Genomic DNA, 22,712 nt, shown 5'->3' on the forward strand with positions numbered 1-22,712 from the left:
TAGTTTTGTGGGAAAACATTCTGTAACACCTATAATTTATACATTTATCTCTCTGCTTTTTGTAACTCAAGACCACCCTTGTGAACAGCTCTCAGTACACAGGGGCAGGTGTTATCAGCGATTGATAGCATTGTCTGCATGTGTGACTACATCAATAGCGGTCAGTCACTGATGATACCTCTATGTTCTGAGAGCTGTCACTTAAAGGGGTTGTCCAGGTTCAGAGCTGAACCCGGACATACCCTTATTTTCACCCCGGCAGCCCCTTTGAGCCTAGCATCAGAGCATCTCATGCTCCGATGCCCTCCCATGCCCTGCGCTAAATCGTGCAGGGCACGGGCTCTTTTGTTTTCAATAACACACTGCCGGGCGGTAACTTCCGCCCGGCAGTGTGTTCGGTGAGGTCACCGGCTCTGAGGGGCAGGCTTTAGCTCTGCCCTAGCCGTTTTACTGGCTAGGGCAGAGCTAAATCCCGCTCAGTGCCAGTGATGTCACCGGGTTCCTGTCAGCCCCATGGAGAGCCCCGGTACGTCACCGGAACTCCTAAAAATGCCTTTGCCCTGCGCAATTTAGCGCAGGGCAAAGGAGAGCATCGGAGCATGAACTGCTCCGATGCTCCTGCCAGGGTGAAAATTGAGGCATGTCCGGGTTCAGCTCTGAACCCGGACAACCCCTTTAAAAGGTGTTGTTTCATCTGAGACTCTGGTGGCCTATCGCAGCCATCTCCAGAACAGGCCTCTGAAAATAAAGGACAGCTCCCCACGGCCACCAGTCCATTCACCTCTATGGGACCGCTGGAGACAGCCAAATTAGGACTCCTGAAAATAGCCGAGGACTGTAGAAATGAATGGCTGCTCTCCTTCACTTTCTAGGACCCACACCTACAGACGTGGACAAAATTGTTGGTACCCTTTGGTCAATGAAAGAAAAAGTCACAATGGTCACAGAAATAACTTTAATCTGACAAAAGTAATAATAAATTAAAATTCTATAAATGTTAACCAATGAAAGTCAGACATTGTTTTTCAACCATGCTTCAACAGAATTATGTAAAAAAATAAACTCATGAAACAGGCATGGACAAAAATGATGGTACCCCTAGAAAACACAGAACATAATGTGACCAAAGGGACATGTTAATTCAAGGTGTGTCCACTAATTAGCATCACAGGTGTCTACAACCTTGTAATCAGCCATTGGGCCTATATATATGGCTCCAGGTAATCACTGTGTTGTTTGGTGATATGGTGTGTACCACACTCGACATGGACCAGAGGAAGCAAAGGAAAGAGCTGTCTCAAGAGATCAGAAAGAAAATTATAGACAAGCATGTTAAAGGTAAAGGCTATAAGACCATCTCCAAGCAACTAGATGTTCCTGTGAGTACAGTTGCACATATTATTCATAAGTTTAAGATCCATGGGACTGTAGCCAACCTCCCTGGACGTGGCCGCAGGAGGAAAATTGATGACAAATCTAAGAGACGGATAATCCGAATGGTAACAAAAGAGCCTAGAAAGACTTCTAAAGAGATTCAAGGTGAACTTCATGCTCAAGGAACATCAGTGTCAGATCGCACCATCCGTCGTTGTTTGAGCCAAAGTGGACTACATGGGAGACGACCAAGGAGGACACCATTGTTGAAAACGAATCATAAAAAAGCAAGACTGGAATATGCCAAACTACATGTTGACAAGCCACAAAGCTTCTGGGAGAATGTCCTGTGGACAGATGAGACAAAAATCGAAGTTTTTGCCAAGGCACATCAGCTGTATGTTCACAGACGAAAAAATGAAGCATATCAAGAAAAGAACACTGTCCCTACTGTGAAACATGGAGGAGGCTCTGTTATGTTCTGGGGCTGCTTTGCTGCGTCTGGCACAGGGTGTCTTGAATCTGTGCAGGGTACAATGAAATCTCAAGACTATCAAGGAATTCTAGAGAGAAATGTACTAGCCAGTGTCAGAAAGCTTGGTCTCAGTCGCAGGTCATGGGTCTTGCAACAGGACAATGACCCAAAACACACCGCTAAAAACACCCAAGAATGGCTAAGAGGAAAAAATTGGACTATTCTAAAGTGGCCTTCTATGAGCCCTGACCTCAATCCTATTGAGCATCTTTGGAAGGAGCTGAAACATGCAGTCTGGAAAAGGCACCCTTCAAACCGGACACAACTGGAGCAGTTTGCTCATGAGGAGTGGGCCAAAATACCTGCTGAGAGGTGCAGATGTCTCATTGACAGTTACAGGAAGCGTTTGATTGCAGTGATTGCCTCAAAAGGTTGCGCAACAAAATATTAAGTTAGGGGTACCATCATTTTTGTCCATGCCTGTTTCATGAGTTTATTTTTTTACATAATTCTGTTGAAGCATGGTTGAAAAACAATGTCTGACTTTCATTGGTTAACATTTATAGAATTTTAATTTATTATTACTTTTGTCAGATTAAAGTTATTTCTGTGACCATTGTGACTTTTTCTTTCATTGACCAAAGGGTACCAACAATTTTGTCCACGTCTGTATGTGACTTTGCTGGCATATCCTAGAAATATGGCACCATTGTCTCAGATAAGACAACCCCTTTAAGTCAGAAAAAGCAGAGATATAAATTAATAGGTTACAAGTTTTACCGAATCTTTTTCCATAAACTATATATCAATCTGCTCCATAACCTGCTGCCTGCACTGCATTTTGTGGTATCAGTGCCTCTTTAAAGGGATTCTGTCACCTCCTTTTAGCCTATAGAGCTGCGGACATGCACGGCTAGATCGCCACTAGCATGTCCGCAATAGATCTGATTTTATAGATCTGTAAAATGAGCCTGGTAAGGAGCCCAAGGGGCTGCACTAACCTTCTAGGAGCCCAGGACCACCTGCGTCCTCCGAATCTCCTTCTTGCTCAGTTATATCGCCATGAGCTCGCGCATGCGCAGTGCCGCCATAGTGTTCCTTCCCTGTGCTGGCATCAGCCTCAGGGAAGGAACTCTGCATCCAGAGATTACGGCGATCTAACTGTGAGCAAGGAGGAGATTCATGGATACAGGCGATGCTGGGCTCCAAGAAGGTTAGTGCAGCCCCTTGGGCACCTTACCAGGGTCATTTACATATCTATAAAATCATTTTTTAAACACAATAAAAGCACACACGCTATGGGACAGGTATATTGCGGACATGCTAGCGGCGATCTAGCCGTGCATGTCCGCAGCTCTATAGAGCTAAATGAGGTGACAGAATCCCTTTAAAAAATAATAACCCAGTATAAAGAACACTACGCAGTCTGCCACATGGTAATTACCGTGCTAAGGTGATCTATGCTTAAACTGAAGAAACCCATTTCAGTAAAATTGTGTGAGAAGACTTAAAAAATATTAAGTGATTTCAACTATAATGAAAATATAAGTGTGTATAGAGAAATATATATATTACGCACACCACAGCTTGATGTAACACCTCACCCCCCCCCCCCCCCATAAATTAATAACCTTACTTCAAAGATCAATTTTATATGTTATTTATCTTCTGGGGCCTTGGAGGTCGGCTCCAACAGCTGCGAACCACACAATTTCCATAAATCTGATCCACAGAAAATCCTGCTTCTACAGGCATGTGTTTAACCCTTACAGTGACCAGCATGCTGCAGTTAATAGGACTCCTCTGGGTTATACATGAGCAATCATGTGCAAAGTACCTAAGGGGGAGGATGGAAACACTTTCAAGAGTCAAAGTGAATTCCTTAAAGATGAAACTGAATGCAAACAGATGAAAATGGCGTAAAGAGTATTCTCAGACGCCTGGAACCGCAGACTGTACCCAGTCTTTACATACTTGGGGTATTGTTCACATGGCAGAATTTAAATCAGAGGCGTATACTATAAGGCTGCCCCTAAAAAACAAAAACGTAAAGATGGAAAATTGTCTGGTCCTAAAAGGAGTAAGGTTACTCTCACACCTGCGTTCAGTGCGGATCCGTCTTGTGTCTGCACAGACGGATCCGCACCAAAAATGCAAACGCTTGTATCATTTCAGAACGGATCCTTTTGCATTATTCTTTAAAAAAAAATAAAATAATCCAAGTTAAAACTGATCCGTCCTGACTTACATTGAAAGGCAATGGGGACGGATCAGTTTTCAATTGCACCATATTGTGTCAGTAAAAACGGATCCGTCCCCATCCACTTACATTGTAAGTCAGGACGGATCCGTTTGGCTCCCCATCGTCAGGCAGACACCAAAAACGCTGCAAGCTGCGTTTTGAAGTAGACACCAAAAGCGGAACGGAGACCAAACTGATGCATTATGAACAGATCCTTATCCTTTCAGAATGCATTGGGGCTGAACTGATCCGTTTCAGGGCTCTCACAAGCGGACCCAGAAACGCCAGTGTGAATGTAGCCTTAATGAGATTCTCTGGAACTTCTGTATTGATAAACTAATTACAGAACAGGTCATCAATATGTGATCAGCAGGAGGTCCTGCTGCCAGAACTACACTGCTCCATCCATGGTGTGGTGGCCAGGCCACGTCAGCGCTGCTCCCATTTACTTGTATAGAACACTATGCAAATGCTAAATAAAAAGGATAAAACCAGAGTGGAAAAGTGGACGTCCTAAAAACTTTTTTCCAATGTGCCCAGCCCAGTTAATGCTCTCCAACTATACTCCATTTACAAGAATATGTCCCCCCAGAGTACACGGACAGCACAGGCTCAGCGGCCATGCCGCCAGTGTGTGTAACAGCAGGTGGGCGAGGACTTCTGGGAACATTTGTTTGTCACCCTATGCTACATCTGCAAAACCAATAAGCAGCAATGATCCGTGCTTCCACCCACACCGCTGCCCGGGCTGGCTTGGTATTAACAGCATTTACAGATGGAATGGGCCACCTACGTGTCTACAGTGAGGACAATCCCCAAACTGCTGGGCCTCGCTGCAGAGAAGCCAGTGACACAACTGCAACAACAGCTGAAACAGGAGCGATGGAAACAACGCAAGTGCTAGAAGGAAAAAACATCCCGCTGCTTCCATCAGTCAAACCATACTTCATCCGGTGGCTTCTATCAACCACCATGGGAAGAAGAACACTAGTGCTAGCCAAAAGGACAGCATTGCACATGGCAAAGAGCAACCTAGGGACAGAGGAGGAGGACCGACAGAGGCATTACATGTAAAGATGATATATAGATATATCCGTGAGGCGAAATTGTCTGGGAAAACAAGTTTTTGCCTCCCATCATGTGCTGCTGGGCTGATTCGCAGCCAGGTGGGGTCAAATACCGGACTGGATTTTAATTGCCAGTCTGGGTTTTTGGCAGCACCTGGCTGTCCTTAAATAGGCAGCTGGGCTCAGCAACAGGATCTGTGTTGGGATCTGAGACTTGGTGCCAGGTTGGAGGACCGAGGAAACATGCCTCCTAAAGCCTGCCGTGGACTGCTGGAGGCAAAATTGACATCAAGGTGACTTGTATTATATGAACTTTCCAATTTGCGTGAAGTAACACCAAGATGTACTTTCCATTGTGTGTGAAGTAAACACCAAGACTGCGAAGTAACGCATTTGGCTAAAGTGTGAATAAACACTTAGTTTTGCGTAAAGTACTTGTCTTTTGCCTCTGTAATGCGTCCACTTACACCATCTACCAGAGTGAAAACACACATACAGAAAATAAAACTAACGTACAGCTTGATGTTAACAATAAGCCATTTTCTGACGACATTTATTTTAGGGCTCATTCACACGACTATGAATTGCAGAACGGATTTGGACCTATTCATTTCAATAGGGCAGCAAAAGACACGGACAGCACACTTTTGTCGTAGTTCTATTATGTAGCCCCGCAAAAAATAGAGCATGTCTTCTTGCCCGCAATCGCAGATAGGCATTTTCCATATAGCGCCGTCCCTTGCTATTTGCGGACCACAAAACACAGCTTGGTTGTGTGAATGTGCCCTTAAAAAAGGTGTTGCCCATGGGCTGTGTCTGATACTGAAATACAAAAAAATAAATAAAATAAAAAAAGGGGATGGAGGATGGATAACACAACCAGTTTGTGGCCTTCTTGCTCTTTCTATAAGCATCTGGCCATTTTCTTAAAGCTTCTTCTAGTTCCAGCAAGGTGTGAAGGCCATCTAAAAGTAATGGGGAAAACATGGGCCTGGCACATGAAATGGCTCCCGTTGTCAGACAGCAACAGGTGCACAGCAGCTCACATCAGACCAACTTTTGGATATTCACTCAGCTGTCGGGCGTTAATGTTATACCAATGGGGGGGCGCAAACAAAAAGACCATAGGGTCTACATAACAGTCAAAATACAGAAAATACAGATAAACAGAGCTTTCTGCCACGAGACTCAGGTACAGAAAAATCCATGAACAGATGTTCTACCAACTCAATGGGCAAGTGGGAATAATTCCAGCCTCTGTTATGTCATGAGCCAGCTCAGGCATACATCTTAACAAGCATAGCCTTGTTGGGGGAAGGGCACCGTACACATTATGCATTTACAACTGTTCACTCTAGATCGCTCAGCTGTGCACACGTGCTTCCACCATCGCCCGGCCTCAGTACAAAGATCCACAACCAAGAGGCTTCAGGTGAAGAAAGGCAGCATTATGGGTAACAAGTCAAAACTACAGTCATTTCTTCCCTTTGAGCCAGAACAGAATAGTTTCACACTGGAACCCCACTGACTTCTAATGGCAAGAACCATGTGAACACAGCCCAAGAGCTGTTTTTGCACCAGTATTCGTACACAAGACTGAGTATGGAGTAAATTCAACCTAAAAGTGGTATCCCAGTTAAGAGTTATACCCTACCCACAACAGGACAGGGGGATGTCCATTAGAGATCCCACACAATACCGAAGAAAAACAAAAAACAAACAAAAGTTCCACAATTACTAATTAGAATCAACTTAGTTTTTGCGGCAAGCGGTACCAAAACGTGGCACAATTTGCATCTAGGTTTAGAAGAATTATCTGCGCCTACTTTGGAGGGTGTGAATTACCAGAAACTGGGCACAGCTTTGCTGGAAAGGGGTATGTGACCTAACAAGGAACAGTGTGTTACTTCTTGCCTAAAATTCTAATTCAAACTAAGCCATCTAATAGTTGGCCTGACGCTAAGCTGGTTATACATTTTAGACAATGATCCGCCGTATTTTATCAGTCATTCGAACGAACGACCCCATCAGCAAAATACCAGACTAAACTAGTACCTGGACCTTGACCACAATGACAAAAGGATGACCAAAATTTGGTCGATCATGCCATACAAAGGTTTCTGCCAACAGACTAAGTTTTCCAGTATGACATGACATTTGAGAGTGTCGTTGTGAATAATAGTTTTCAAACCCTGTCATGCCAGTCAACATTTCTCCCATGTGTATGGTCAGCATTAGACAAAAGACATCCAGCCCGAGCCTCTGTGATAAATGTGGTGCATGTCTAGGAAACCCCTGTAAGTTAACATTAGTAAACCTGCCCCAATATGTGCGACTTGCCTCTGAAGATCAACCAAAATAGTAACCCCCTTCAAATGTGCTGTCATATTGTGCTGGTTACAATAGCAGTCATTTTTAGAAGCTTCTGTCTCATCTACTTGTGGTGGTTTAGGAAGGGAGGAGGCCGTGAACACCACTCATCAAAAATACTTCTACCAGCAGGATCTATAGATATCCATGTGTGGTTATCAAAGACACAAATCAGTCCACACAGAAGCGGTTTTAGTAAAACCAACATACGGCTTGTGTTACGTACAGTTCTCTGCACGGAGTCTGACCAAAACAGAACAAAAATGATCACAATGCTCACCACCTACAGAATGATAATCCTACAGTACCTCCCCACCTATAAAAAAAATGCACACACCATTTGAAATCTGTCAATGGTCACAAACATAAAAGTAAATATGCACTTCACCTGTTCATGGAATAGCACTTTTGAAGAACCGAATGTGATGTCTTTTTGCAGATACCGGTCTGGTATTGCAGACCATGAACAAACTGACAACATTTCCACACTACAACAGGCCAACATATTCTATTAGGGCCGATATGTAATGGGTACAACCAGTGTAGACCCAAGCTCATTGACCCATCACAAAAGAAATATTCGCCATGCTCAGTCAGCACATTTCAACATGCTCTTGGAGGTTGGTCCAAGACACCAAGGCCTCTACTAGCAATAAGGCTGGGTTCACACTTGAGCGTTGCGCAAACGCGCGTTTTACACGCGCATTTTTATGCGCGTTTTTGTAATAGTAAACGCGCGTTTGACGCGCGTTTGTGTGATTCACTACAGTGTCCTATGGCCACAAACGCCCCAAAAGTCGCTCATGTACTTTTTGGAGCGTCGGGCGTTTTACAGCGCGATCGTACGCGCTGTAAAACGCCCAAGTGTGAACCATTCCCATAGGGAATCATTGGTTTCTCCTTGTTGAGCGTTTTACAGCGCGTAGGAACGCGCTGTAAAACGCTCAGGTGTGAACCCAGCCTAAGATTGCATGCTAAAAGCTGGTTAACCAAACAGACTACTGTCCAAGAACGCGCTTCTTTCAACATTCATGCGCAAGATAAATGGGCCCAACACAGATTTATCTCAGATCAAATATGAAGTTCTCAATGGCTAAGCAACCTTCATCTATGAGGGAACATCTGAGCAGGAAAAGCCCAACCACACATTTTCGAGGCATCAAATTTCCATGACAATCAAATGCAATAAATTCAAAGTACATGGGGATATTGGGAGGAAAATGTGATGGACGCTCTGGATCCTCCAGGGTGCAGAATTAATTCTACTTTGGAAATAAGGGATGAAGCACAAAAGAGCTTTGATTATGATTGTTTACTCTGAGATCTTCGTGAATTATTAACAAATACATTATGCAGTACCGTTCTCCTCCAAGCGCACAAAAAGCCCACTGTTATATACCACTTGGCACTAATTCATTCAGGCAATGGGTGCTGCTACTTTAAGGATTAAAAAGCTCTAAAAGCCACCATTCATCAAATAAGTCTCACATCCCAGCAGCCAATAAATGTTTCCTGGATCATACAGACGTGCCATGTGCCAAGTGCTGGGGAGCTTGAGGTGACCTCTTAAGGAATACAATTTTAACAAGAGTGCAGAATACAAGGACAGAAAGGTAATCTTGATCTGATAACTGGATCTGCCTTAAAAAAAAAAAAAAAAAAAAAAAAAAGTAAAGTGCACTCAACATATAAAAGTAACACATACCAGGGATCAGCAACCTCCGGCACTCCAGCTGTTCAGAAACTACAACTCCCAGCATGCTTCATTCACTTCTATGGGAGTTAGGAGAGCAGTCGAGCATGTTTGCTTGCTGGGAGTTGTAGTTTCACTGCAGCTGTAGTGCCGAAGGTTGCTGATCCCCGACATATACCCTAGACATGACGCTCAGGATACCCTCCCTTAGGCCACCGACTATTCAGCAATTACTGATTGGGTGTGATCATTACATACTGTGCACAGTCACAGACTGACCAAAACGACCATGGGTGGGATAATGATCATTACCGCAGGAAAACAGGGTCAAACTGGGACATTCACTCTTTGCTTCATAAACTAATGAATCCCCAGCACAAGTCCAGGCTCATATCATAAACTAGGCTAGGCCCATATTGTAAAAGTTTCCTACCATGATGGAAAGGTTGCCACATGGAATAACTGAAGTCACTCCTCAACGGCAATTTTCACACTAGACTTAGAGGCAAGAATATTATGGGTAATGCCACATTCATCATCTGCCTCATGAACTCTCAAAAGATTTATCCAGCCCTCCAGGAGTCCTTAAACTTATATTTTCCAGAGGGGTAATGTCAATGAGGGCTGCAAGAGAACATAAATGTGAAAGGGTTGATGAGGAGGTTAAAACTGATGTTACCCAATGTGTAGAGTCCACCTAAGGCCTTGTGCTTCATGCCAATTCAAGGCTCAATATCGTACATCAGTGGTCCTCAACTCCAGTTCTCAGGATTTCCTTAGTATTGAGCAGGTGTCTATCCCAAAGTCCTGATGCATGTTCTCAAATCATGACCGTCAGGTGGCCCTGAGCACTGGAGTTGAGGAACACCGTTGTACAGGACAGTATTAGGGCTACCACAGACATGCATTTCCTTTTAAAAGGAAATGTGTCATGTTTTTTTATTTTTCATGTCACCATCTACATTAAAACAAAACACAAATTCCTGAAGTTTTCCCACTGGCCAATAAGCCTAATAGGCGTCACTTCTCGGTCTGTACAGATCACTTTACTGCAGTTATCTGCTTATCTATACATAGTGATTATATAATTACAGGCAGGATTAGAATGACAGATAAGACAGGATCCACCTTTCACAATAGGTGATTGTCAGATCTTCTCTATTCTTTCCTTGTACAATGACTTCAGTACAGGTCACAGAGCATGCCGCAAAAACTCTCCCATAGAAGTCACTGAAGTCCCCTCCTGACCCTTGGGTCAATTGTCATGCCGTAAATAAAGTTTTTTAATGCTGTGATGCTGGAGATGTGTTACTGTTTTTTAACTGGCAGAAAACATTTTTGGGATACATTTTCTTTAAGATGGACATACATGTTAAATGAATCTCGGCCAAACCCAATGATTTTGGCAGGAGAGGCTAACCATCTGAGTATGGTGGTATCCGAATGGCAAATTTGGGGAAAAAGAAGAAGGGTCCGCCAAGCTGAATTTCAACATGCCCATTGCATTTGTTCCTAAGCCTCCACAGAAGTGCCTGGCAGTGGCTTACTCCCTCTTCCTTGCTCAGCCGAGCGGGGATGAGAAGAATAGCCAACAGCTTTCTAAAGAGTGTATGGCCAGCTTTTGGGCTGACAGAGTACTTTGCTTTCCGCTTGTCACACAATGCAAAATTAGCAAAATGTCTTTCCTAACCATTTGTTCCTCTGAGAGGAAGGTCCCAAGCTGCTGCAACACTACACATCTTGCCACACCAAAGCCCGTAATCTGGCCGGATGTGGTACTTTGAGGAAGTCAGGACTCACATGGGATCCTGCTTCCCTCAGATAATGGGATGTGAGGCACATTAACACAAGAGGAAGCACCATGTTCACAGATTGACAAGCAGCTGTAAGGGGACTCTTGTGCAATTTCTTCCCTTCCCATGGTTCCTTTTTTTGTTTTACAACTGCAAATTGGGCAACAGCACAATGATAGCTGCCTAGTAAAAACTAAACATACCAGAGGAAACTGCTCTGCCACCATCATACCGAGACAAAGGGCCATTCATATCAACTGCATACAGAGCTTGGCTGTTGCGAGAAGGAGCCCAATACCCAAAAGGTGGAGACACAACTAAAGAAGGCCTGAAGGAAGAATGGAGGAGCCACCCATTTCACCCAGATTCCAAATTACTTCCATAAATGAGAGCTGGAATGACTGGCCGCCAGGGAAGACTTCCTCCAATCTCCTCAAATGTCTGCAGCTTCTAGACAGCAGAGCGATAGAGCCAACCAGCCATCTTTCTGGAGTTTGTCCATAACCCTCTGAAATACTAAGGTTTGTCACTCCCGCACCTGAAAGAGTTGGTTCAAATTTTTACATGTCTGAAAAAGTTGTGTTCAGTTCATAACTCCAGGAGATAAACATCTCCTTACAAAACATCTGACATGCGGGCGTCAGAACAAGACAAGCCCGACTTTAGCCAAGCATCCAACAGGTTTCACAGGTTACAACACAGACATGGGTGAACATGCATGACAGAAACTATTGGCAATAACTGCCAAACATGGCTCACATACATAAAGACAGGAGCAACGCTCCAAAGGGTCTTCAATATGATGTGCAGGATTTATTCACCCATATGCGTCACACATTATAAACCCGTCATATTGAAGTTCCCCCATCTTCAACAGAATATTCTCAGTTCCACTGAGTTTTGCCCAAATTCTGATAGTACAAAAAAAAATAAAAAATATACAAATTTCAAAGTAATGGAAATTCCAGACCATCTAGTGCCGGAGAATGTTCAGGTCTATGAGGGATATCAATGGGAAGGAAGCAGAAGGCCTCATTTTTTTACAAAACCTCTGACAAACAAGGCGTTGCCCATAACAACCGAGTGCATCACTGCAGGTCTTTCCCTAGCAACAGTATAAAAGAAGTTATGGTTGCTAGGAACAATGCTTGCTTAAAACGAGTTTTTAAAGCTATACTATTGACATCAGGATCGACTACGCAAAACCCGATTTTATTTCGGATCGAAAAATCTCATTATGAACGCGTTAAGGTACGTTCACGCAGTTTTTTTTCAACATGGACTTTGTTGAAAAGTCACATTAAGGCTACATGCACACGACTGTTTGGTGGTCCGCAAATTGTGGATCTGCCCAAAAAAAAAAAAAAAAAAAAACACATTCGTTTTTTGGGGCGGATCCATTGTAACTGACTAAAACGGACAAGAATAGGACATGTTTTATTTTTTTTTGCGGGGCTACGGAACGGACATACTGATGTGGACAGCATATGGTGTGCTGTCCGCATTTTTTGCGGACCCATTGAAATTAATGGGTCCGCATCCTATCCAAAAAAAGCAAAAACAAACAAACACAGAACAGACACAAACAATGTTCGTGTGCATGTAGCCCAAAACAGAGTGTGCCTTAGGCTACGTTCACACGGTGTCAAATTCTGCTGCGTATCCCATGGGAGAAATGGCCTGTTTCTGCCGTGGTTTTCATCTTGAATGCCCGGCCTACTGAATGAAGCTAAACCACGAGCAGGCCCCCACTGTGGTTTCCTGAGGCGTCTGCCTGGTCTGGAAAAAAAAAAAACGCACCTTAGAAATCCTCGGCCACATGAACTGCGGCATGGCTTCCCACTGAAAACTGGGAGGTGGCTTCGGCATCTAATCCGTGCCATAACACCAGAGTGTGAACATACACGGAATTATGAAACGCCAACCGCGGTCAATTCTAATTTCTCCATACCTTTAAGTATTACCTATTCATCTGTTAATATTTAACACCTCCTACGAGCAGACTATGAACACTGGGCTTTTTATTACAAGGCGGCACAAACCACCCACTGTAAAAAGTACTGAAATGAGGCGGCTGCGCACACGTGACTTCACCATGTAACCCGAATGAGCGGTGAGAAGAATAGTGACAGGGGACATTGTTATTTACAAGTGAAACTGGCGGTTGGGGCGGCGATAACACCATGGGGCCTGAGTCATAAAGGCACAAAAGTCACCAAAAAAGTGACCTTTTTAACAGCCTTGAAAGGAACAGAGTATGTGATGGGAAATAAAAAATATATATAAGAACTTAAAGGGTCTGTTTCACTTCGGTAAGTGGCATCAGTCATGTAGACAAAGTTAATACAAGCCACTTACTAATGTATTGTGATTGTCCATATTGCTGCCTGGATTCATTTTTCCATCACATTATAAATTGCTTGTTTCCATGGTTACGACCACCCTGTAATCCAGCAGCGGTGGTTGTACTTGCACAATATAGGAAAAAAAAATAAAAAAAATAACCACTAGTCTATGTGAGCTCCTGGCCACCAGAGAGGCTGACACTTTTTCCTATAGTGACCAAGCACGACCACTACTGATGAATTGCAGGGTGGTCTTAACCATGGAAACAAGCAGTTTACAATGTGATGGAAAAACGAATCCAGCCCGCAAAGGAAGCAATATGGATAACAATATATTAGCAAGTGCCTTGTATTAAACTTCCTCTACATGATAAATGCCACCTACTGAAGTGAGACAACCCCTTTAAGTACGGTATTTAAAACCGTACCAGAGACACCAATGTGGCCATTAATCACCAGGCCTTGAAGTCATGCGCAGCTAGGGGAATGCATTCATCTCCAGCGTATAGCAGGACCTCAAGGTTGAAGATGACGCTGTATTTTTGGACGGTAGCGTATTAAAGCAGTGATGGAGCGGAGCAAGTTTTTTTTTTTTGTTTTTTTTTGCAAAAGGTCACTGGAAGTGCACTGGAAAAGGCTTAGAGAAGCCTGGGAAACGCAACTGAATGGAAACAACTGAATACACACGGCCGAGTCTGTCAACATTTCAACAAGTCCCTACTGAGCATTATCTAAAGTAAATGAGTTCGGCCGTCGCCCCATGTTGCACAGTAAACTGTCGCAACAGCTGTGACATTTCGTGGAAATCACAACCAAACGCGTTTCAAGACAGTCAACTCATTCAGGGTTTTCTGGTAATGTACAGAATTACAAATGTGATGCCACCATGGACGGCTCATTATCAGCTCATATGGCGGTAATATTTGTCAAGTTCCAATAAACTCCTGCAGAATGTAACCAACTTTTCATCACCTCAGAAGACATACGTTTTTCACCGCTCTAATAGATTTTTGGGGGTGAAACAAATCCTATAGCAGTCATTACGTGACTTTTCCCCCCTCAGCAAGCAAAGCTGCCACTGTGCCTTTAAGCTCTGGAGACACGGAGATAAAGCACGACGAGGGGCTAGCCCAAAGCGAGGGAGGACTGCTCATTTCCCTTTGAAAGTCACTAGGCCCAAGTCCAGCACTTTATTATTTGCATGTGATCTGATGCTTTGCAGTTGGGGAAAACTGAAATTTTTCCCTTTGAGTTTTGCATATGTTTTCGTGCAAGATCAAATAAGTCAAAAAGGGACCTGACACCAGAACCTCCCCGGTTAAGGCCTCATGCACACGGCCTGTATTACGTGCTGAATATCCGAAGGATGATACAGTACCTGCCACGTAGACAAGACTTTAAAGGGGTGTTAAACTGATGATCCATCCTCTGGATAGATCACCAGCATCTGACCGGCAGGGGTTCGACACCTGGGATCAGCTGTTTGAGAAGGCAGCGGCGATCCAGGAGCGCCACGGCCTTCTCACTATTTACCGCAGGCCTAGTGATGTCATGACTTGTATCAACTGGCCTGGGCTGGGCTAAGCTCCATTCAAGTGAGCAGAGCTTAGCCCCGCCCAGGCCAGCTGAAACAAGTCGTGACGTCACTCAAACAGCTGATCGGCGGGGGTCCCAGGTGTCGGACCTCCGCTGATCAGATGCTGATGATCTATCCAGAGGATAGATCAGTTTAAACAAACTGCAGAACCCCTTTAAATCTCCCGTGCGCAGTGTGGAAATTGACCTGCGGTGTGGATGCTGAAGGCCCCAGTAAGTCAATGCTTTGGTAATATTTTGAATTGCAAAGGGCAAGATCTGGGGCGAACCCGCGTCAAAAATCAGCAAGTAAGATGAGTGGACTTTTGCATGAAAATTGACAAACTACACTGCTGTGTGCATGTACCGTAATGGCACATTTTCTTTACATGTTTTTTTTTTTTTTTTGCAGAGTATATGCGGAAGCATTCATGTCAATGGATCCGGAGGAAAAAAAAAAAAAAACAGAAGTTACTCCGTGTGCATTCCGTTTCCATATGTCGCATCACGTGATAGAACTGTTCTATTAGGGGCCAGCCGTTCCGTAAAATACGGAATGCACAGTCATCTGTATTTTCTGTATCTGTATTCACGGATCCGCTGTTTGTGGACAGATATACACACACGTGGGCATCAAGCCTTAGGGTACCAGCAAACGGGTGCGGGTTTTCAAAACAAATACCATGCGGATTTCTGTGCGTTTCTGCACCAAAATCTGCATGCGTTACTTGCGGCTTTGCCCATAAGTTTTCCTGGACATAGAAGGATTGGCAGCTATGTTGCACCTCCACATCAGTCAACACTTGAGACCCTCCGATCATCCTGACAGATGGATCTGGTGGTAACAGAACCAGGTGTGCTGAGAGAGGAGGCAGAGGACCAAAGGCACAAAGCTCAGGCTGTCAGCATTCAACTCTAAACGCTGATAAATGTGGTTTCAAGGGTCAAGTGACATAAAAAGCTACATAAATCTCACATATAAAGTGTGTACAATAGGAGGGACACTGTAAGGCTACTTTCACACTAGCGTTCGATCGGATCCGTTCTGAATGGATCCGATCATATTAATGCAGACGGAGGCTCCGTTCAGTACGGATCCGTCTGCATTAATAACTTAGAAAAAATTCTAAGTGTGAAAGTAGCCTGCGCGGATCCGTTCAGACTTCCAATGTAAAGTCAATGGGGGGGACGGATCCGCTTGAAGATTGAGCCATATGGTGACATCTTCAAGCGGATCCGTTCCCATTGACTTACATTGTAAGTCTGAACGGATCCGCTTGCCTCCGCACGGCCAGGCGGACAGCTGAACGCTGCAAGCAGCGTTCAGCTGTCCGTGCGGAGGCGAGCGGAGCGGAAGCTGAACGCCGCCAGACTGATGCAGTCTGAGCGGATCCGCTCCATTCAGACTGCATCAGGGCTGGACGGAGGCGTTCGGGTCCGCTCGTGAGCTCCTTCAAACGGAGCTCACGAACGGACCTATGAACGCTAGTGTGAAAGTAGCCTAAATGTATCTGGAGAACCTTGGGCTGCAAAGGGTGTGGGAGTCAAAAGTGTCAACCATTTCTGTGTCCCATAGTCTAATGGGCAGTGCAGCACTCTCCAGCCAGGCTAAAACACATACAATGGGGGGCGCACAGGATGGCCACTTCACAGATCAGAGGGAGACCAAGCACTGGGACCCCACAGTACATTTGGAATCTATAGAGATGTGCCCTGGACTTATGGTCCGAATATCCAGTCAAGTATTCTTAACAGGATAGTCAGAGTTAATTTACACTAATATAAAAAAAAATTAAAATATAAAAAAAAATCTTCCAAGTGTCGGCACCCCTGCTGCAGCGGTCACACGCGGTATATACAAGCGCTGGAACAGACGGGGTTTGGGATTATTCTAATAGTGTCTCTGCTTTTTTTTTTTTAACCTTGACAACCCCTTTAATATGTAACTACCAGCCCCTACCCCCAATACCGAGGCTCATCTGACTCTGTAAATACATGTAAGTGCTAGTTAGTTCCAGATCCTTTTCTCACTAGAGGTCAAGATGATTATAGTTTTCAGTCATCCCGTCCTTACTGAAATAGAAGCCGATTTGTATACAGCGTGCACAGCATACAAAAGCCTGCAGTGTAAAGCATGGGGGTGGGACAGAACAGCAGTCAGAGCCTCCGATAAGACAGGAGGTGGATTTCGGGTGTATCGCCTATTAGCCCTGGACAAATCTGATACCAGACGTTCTGAGGAGCACCATGTACCTTGCTCTTAATGTCCGTCCAATTCGCCAGGAATCAGCAACCTTCAGCACTCCACAGCCGTTGAGAAACCACAACTCCCAGCATGCACACTCAGAACTCATACAGAAGAGAATAGAGCATGCTGGGAGTTGTAGTGTCACCACAGCTGTGGAGTGACGAAGGTTGCTGACCCCCCCCCCCCCCCCCCATCTCGTGGTATCAGAATTACATACAAACCCAATGCCAATGTTAAGAACGTTCCAAGGACGTCGCGCAGCTTGCTTGCGCACAACACACGGACGCCGAGAGCGAGGCCCAGGAAACAAATCCTCTGACACCTGTCACAGACCTAAACCCCACTAATTCAGACAACCAGATGCAAGCGCAGCGTCTGATATTACTGAAGGGTTGACGGCGGAGGAAATTGGCTTAGCAGAGTGCAGCCAGGCATGAATCCACTGCATAACGAGCAGCCGCAAATCACACTGCTGCAAAACACACACAAAGAGCGAGGGGCTCCACCAACATCGCAAAGAGACGTCTGAAAATCGTACGCGACTGCGATGCAATTAAGGGTAGACTACAAGAGCCAGCACAGGCTGCTAGGAGTAGTAGTCTCTAGTTACCCCGGGTGACAGTGTACAGTGAGATGGCAGGTATAAGGGCGCATTCACATTGCATAATCTCACCAGCCAATCGTATCCACCGACAAGGGCGTTTCCTGATCCGCACGGTCACACTGAGGACTAGACGTGCGACCGCCGAGTCATCTGTGTATTTACTGTCCCCACCATGTGTATATAGCCAGGGCCGGTGCTACCATAAGGCAGACCAAGCGGCCGCCTTAGGGCGCACCTTGGGGGAGGGCGGAAAAATGTGACATGGGGGTCTGATGGCTGACATTGGGGGCTGATGGCTGGGGGATGATGTCTGACATGGGGTTCTGATCTGAGGTCTGATTAACATTGGGGGTCTGATTGGGGCTGTGAGCTGAGGTCTGATTAACATTGGGGGTCCGATTGCTGGTCTGACCTGAGGTGTAATGGAAACCTTGGTGTGTCTTAGAGGGCGAAAAATATGGTCCTTAAACCAGCCATTGTCTGAAGCAGAGAGAAGATACCAGGACCACAGAGAGGAGAAGCGTGGGGGGAGGGGGGCGCCAAAATGTAGCTTCGCTTGTGTTGGCAAAAATCCTTGCACCGGCCCTGTATATAGCCACAGCGATCCCCCGGATAACCGTCCCGGGGACCTAATCTACGATGCAGAGCCACCCTTTAAGCAAACAAGTCTGTCGCTTACAAACAGTCTCAAATAAAACCAGCAATGAACGGAGAACGCGCATGGATAATAGATTTGCCATAGACGCAGGCGGTCCTCACACGATGCTTGTAACTGCAATACTGATGGCGATTTAAAGGGGGACGGTCACTGATGCCATTAACTGAGCTACATGCAAACCTAGCAGAGCTGAGCCTGCGTTTAAAAAGGAGCTGTCATCTCCGACATGTCCGTTTTAGTAACTTCTTGCAACTGCCATCTAATATTTCTGGAGCACCTATCCCCATCATGTTGTGCCATTCCTTTATTATTCCTACTAGAAGTTACGAAAGGGGTTCTCCAACATTCTATCAGACCTCCCAGTGGCCGACCCACAGTAGTGATCATACTTACCTGGCTTCTGGAACAGTCTCCGTCTCTCCCCGGCCGTGTCTTCATCCCCTTGGCGGGTCACGTGACCTGCTCCCCTTGCGTCATGTGACCATTTGTCATGAGGAGCAGGTCACCGCTCCAGCAGGTTTTTGATACCAGAACACCAAGGAGACAGACACAGCCAGAGAGTGATGGGAGATCGACCCAGCGGCAGGGACCAGGTAAGTATGATCACCTCCATGGGTCAGCCGCGCTGGGAAATCCGATAGAATGTTGGATTGCAATGAAGGTCCAGATGGGTGCTACCAGTTGGGGTGTGTCCCAGCACAGGGACACTGGAAGCACTGATTGGATAGTGTCAGACAGTGCAGGGACACACCCCCATCTGGACCTTCGTTGCAAACTGCTAGCAATTCATTCATAACCTCTAGTAGGAATAATAAAGGAATGGTACAACAATGCAAGTCGTTACTCAAACAGACAAGTCAGGAGAGGAGACAGATCCTCTCATGTCCCACATTACATCACTAGCCAAGATAATGTAGTAAGAGAAACCCATGGTGAGCACTGCTACATCTGTGCATACATCTTTTATGTCTCTATGTATGGGACACAAGGCCCAAGTGTCACCAGAAGCACACCAAGCGCCCTTGTCCCCGGTCATGGGCCCATTCCCTGTCTGCCGTGTGTAGTCTCCACAAAGGGCCCTCTCCTCCACCGCCGACGGCGAGCAGAGCCTTGGCTTGTACGAGAGAATGCAATTTATTTATTTTTTTTTTTATGTATTGCCCCTTGGCTTTATTTTTACAATGAATTCCTGGCTTAAAAAGCAATCAGCCAAAACCCCCTCCTTGTGCGCTGGGCCGTCATCCCCCCCACCGCCTGCGTGCAGAGTCAAGCACAGACAAAAACTCCTCTTCAATGCCAGCTAAAGAGGTGGGTTCCTGACAGAAACCACAACTACAGCTCACGACTACAAGAATGTGCCAGAGGAGGAGAGAGGGGAAAAACACACCAAAGAAATGTAAGAGCAGCAACGAAGGCCCTCTAGGCAGATGAAAAGGGCAGCCGGCCCAGATTGTGCCGACACATGGAGGACATCAGGCAGGCAACAGACAGTAAAGACCTAGGGTAGATACAGAGGGTGGCGCAAGTCAACGTCACAACTGGTCATACAATTGCTATTGTGCTCGTTTTCTCAGAAGGAAAATACTCCAGCCTGCAAAAAAATAAAAATAGGTACTGTAGCTTTAAATCTGCAGCCTGCCCAGCTTTGTCAAGTCTCCTCTATTTAACAAGCACTGAAAGGCAGGAGAATGGCCGCCTTTGTTCGGCTTCCTTTCGAGGGGGTGACAGAAGACTGAGAAGACACAAACACGAAAACGAGAAGGAACCAGAAGAAGCCTATTTGAGATGCGCCACCAGGGGCTGAGGCGTCAGGTCAACATTATATCGCACAAAATGACCAGCGCCAGCCGTGCCCACATACACAAAACGGGTGCGGGCACAGCTACACCTGGGCAAAGTGGTCCCTAAAAGCTGTGCCAGTAATAAAAGACGCTATGGTCAGGAACAATACAAATAAGGGGATAAAAGCGAGGAGGAGGAGGGGGCGGACATGAAAGGTGGGTATTGTTTTCACTCCACTCCCTTGTCCTGACAAGAAACAGCTCCATTCCCAGCTCGGCTGGCACAATGCAGCACAGCCCAGGGGTGTGCGATCCGGCCCTCGCCACCCCCTCTCCCTGGGCCTTTCACACACAATCCTGTCAAGGCAGCACAGCCCACTGGGGGGCGTGACCTCTCTTCTCCCAGACACCCAAATCTTAGAAGACACCTCCGGGCAATTAGTGAGGAACAGTCCTGAGACAAGGAGAAGACAACCTCTAGTTAAAGGGACCGCGCCGGCGTCCGCATAGATGTCTGTCAGCGTCTCTGGAGACGGCCGGAGGAAGGATTTCTGAATTTCCTGTCAGTCACCTCCGAAATGGCTGATAACAGGGAACAATGGAGCAGGGGGGGGGGGTGGAAGGAAGGAGACAAAGTGACGGGAAGAACGTGACAAGAGCCAGCTATATGTATAAAGCGTGCCCGCTGGTCCCTGGGACTGACATACACCCATATACTATGCCCAGGACTGGCACATGCCACCCTATGCATACGACTGCCACATATAACAGGCTATGCCCAGGACTGGAATACAGAGCCATAAATACCAGAATGACATGCCACCCTATGCATAGGACTGCCATAGAGCCATACATGCCAGTATATGCCCAGGACTGGCACATAGTATACAACAGAATGACACAAACAAATCAAACCATGCATAAGACTGCCACATACACCAGGCTATGCCCAGGACTGGTACATGTACTCAGATATGTCAATATACCAATACCAAGCTCTACCCAGGACTGGCACAGGTACCCATGTCTATATACCAGCTTGGCAGTGGGTGCTCGTAGAGGACGCATGTCAATCTATTTCAAAGGAGAAACCCACGGCACACCAATTTCTCTCTTTTTCAGAAGACGCTTTTAATACATAACGTTTTATTTTACATCATTTTGTTCCATCCAAAGTGTCGGTGTAACCGGGCATAACAGAAACGCCAACGTTTCGGCCGGGTAACGACCTTTATCAAGGGATCGGTGGCCTCAGTCGGACATGTGTGCTCCGGAGGAGCTTCCCTTAAGGATTAAAAGAACCTTCTGAAAAAGAAAATAAATTGGTGTGCGGTGGATTTCTCCTTTGATATATACCAGGCTGTGCCCAGATAATACCCATGCCTATATACCAGGACTGGCACAGATACACACCAGGCTCTGCACAGCACACAGATACCAGCCTGTACCTAGGCTGGCACACACAGCACTGACATGCCCACATGCTGCCAGCGCCAGGCTGTACCCGGCAGTGACAGGAGAGGCCACAACAAAGGAAGCCCCGGTGGCGCCCCCCGCACAGGCGGCAGGCACTTGGGTATGCAGCGCATTGTGTGCCTGCAGTCAGACCCCCTCCTTGTGCTGCTGCTGCCCTTTAAATTCCTGCCTTTGTTCTCCGCCTCCCCGGTAGTGAGCGGAGGCCGGGGGGCACAGGACAGCACCGGCGGCCGGGACTCACCCACTTGCAGGACATTGTCCACGCAGCCGCCCTCCAGAAGAGCGATGCCCCGGCGGAAGGGGAGTCTGTTCTCGTCGCTGCTCTCTCCTCCAGCGCCTGCCACCGCCGCTGCCACCGCAGCTACAGCCGCCGTAGCCGCTACTGAGGCCGCCCCCGTGGCCGCGGTGCCCCCCGGGGCAGTGTTCACCCCCCCGGGGGCGGCCCCGTCCTCTCCCCCCGTGTTAAAGGACGAGTACATGCAGATCTCCCTCTCGCTGCGGGGGAAGGACCAGTAGACGATGCGGCGCTGCACGGGCTCGGGGATCCTCTCGAAGCGCTCCTCCACCCTCTGGAAGGGCCACTTCTCTGCCACCTTGCGGGCCGCGATGTCCAGGAGCGATTCCGGGTTCTGTGTCTTCCCGGACAGACCATGAGCCGAGCCGCTAGCCCCGCACTGGGCCCCTCCACCTGCCGCCCGCTGGCCCGGCCTGCAAGCCGAGCCGAAGCCTGGTCTGCAGCAGAGCCGTTTTGCGGGAGGCTGCTGACCGCGCTCCGCCATGATCGCACCGCTTCTGAGCAGCCAGCGGAAGTGGCCGCACGTTATAAACTGGGGGGAGGAAGGGCGAGTTCGGCATTCACACAGCGGCGCACAAAACACGCCTCCTAGGCGCAGGCCACGCCTCACGAGCGCACGCCCCGCCCACTTCACATACTAATCACGCCCCTTTCTCACACTTGGCACGCCTTCACCAGGCCAGCGCACGTAAGCGACCAAGAATTGAAAATAAAGC

At 46.7% G+C, this 22,712-nt stretch overlaps 1 protein-coding gene across 1 annotated transcript in view; it reads right to left on the bottom strand.

Moving 5' to 3' along the window:
• Positions 1 to 22,507, bottom strand: part of ZSWIM6 (zinc finger SWIM-type containing 6) — a 100,905-nt gene extending 78,398 nt beyond the window's left edge. Inside the window, exon 1 of the mRNA XM_044276165.1 lies at positions 21,943 to 22,507. Within this exon, the coding sequence (XP_044132100.1) occupies positions 21,943 to 22,480 (538 nt within the window). The 5' untranslated portion in view covers positions 22,481 to 22,507. The remainder of the gene's footprint in view (positions 1 to 21,942) is intronic.
• Between the last annotated feature and the right edge of the window lie 205 nt (positions 22,508 to 22,712).

The sequence above is a fragment of the Bufo gargarizans genome, chromosome 1 (genome assembly GCF_014858855.1).
Source record: "Bufo gargarizans isolate SCDJY-AF-19 chromosome 1, ASM1485885v1, whole genome shotgun sequence".
NCBI lineage: Eukaryota > Metazoa > Chordata > Amphibia > Anura > Bufonidae > Bufo > Bufo gargarizans.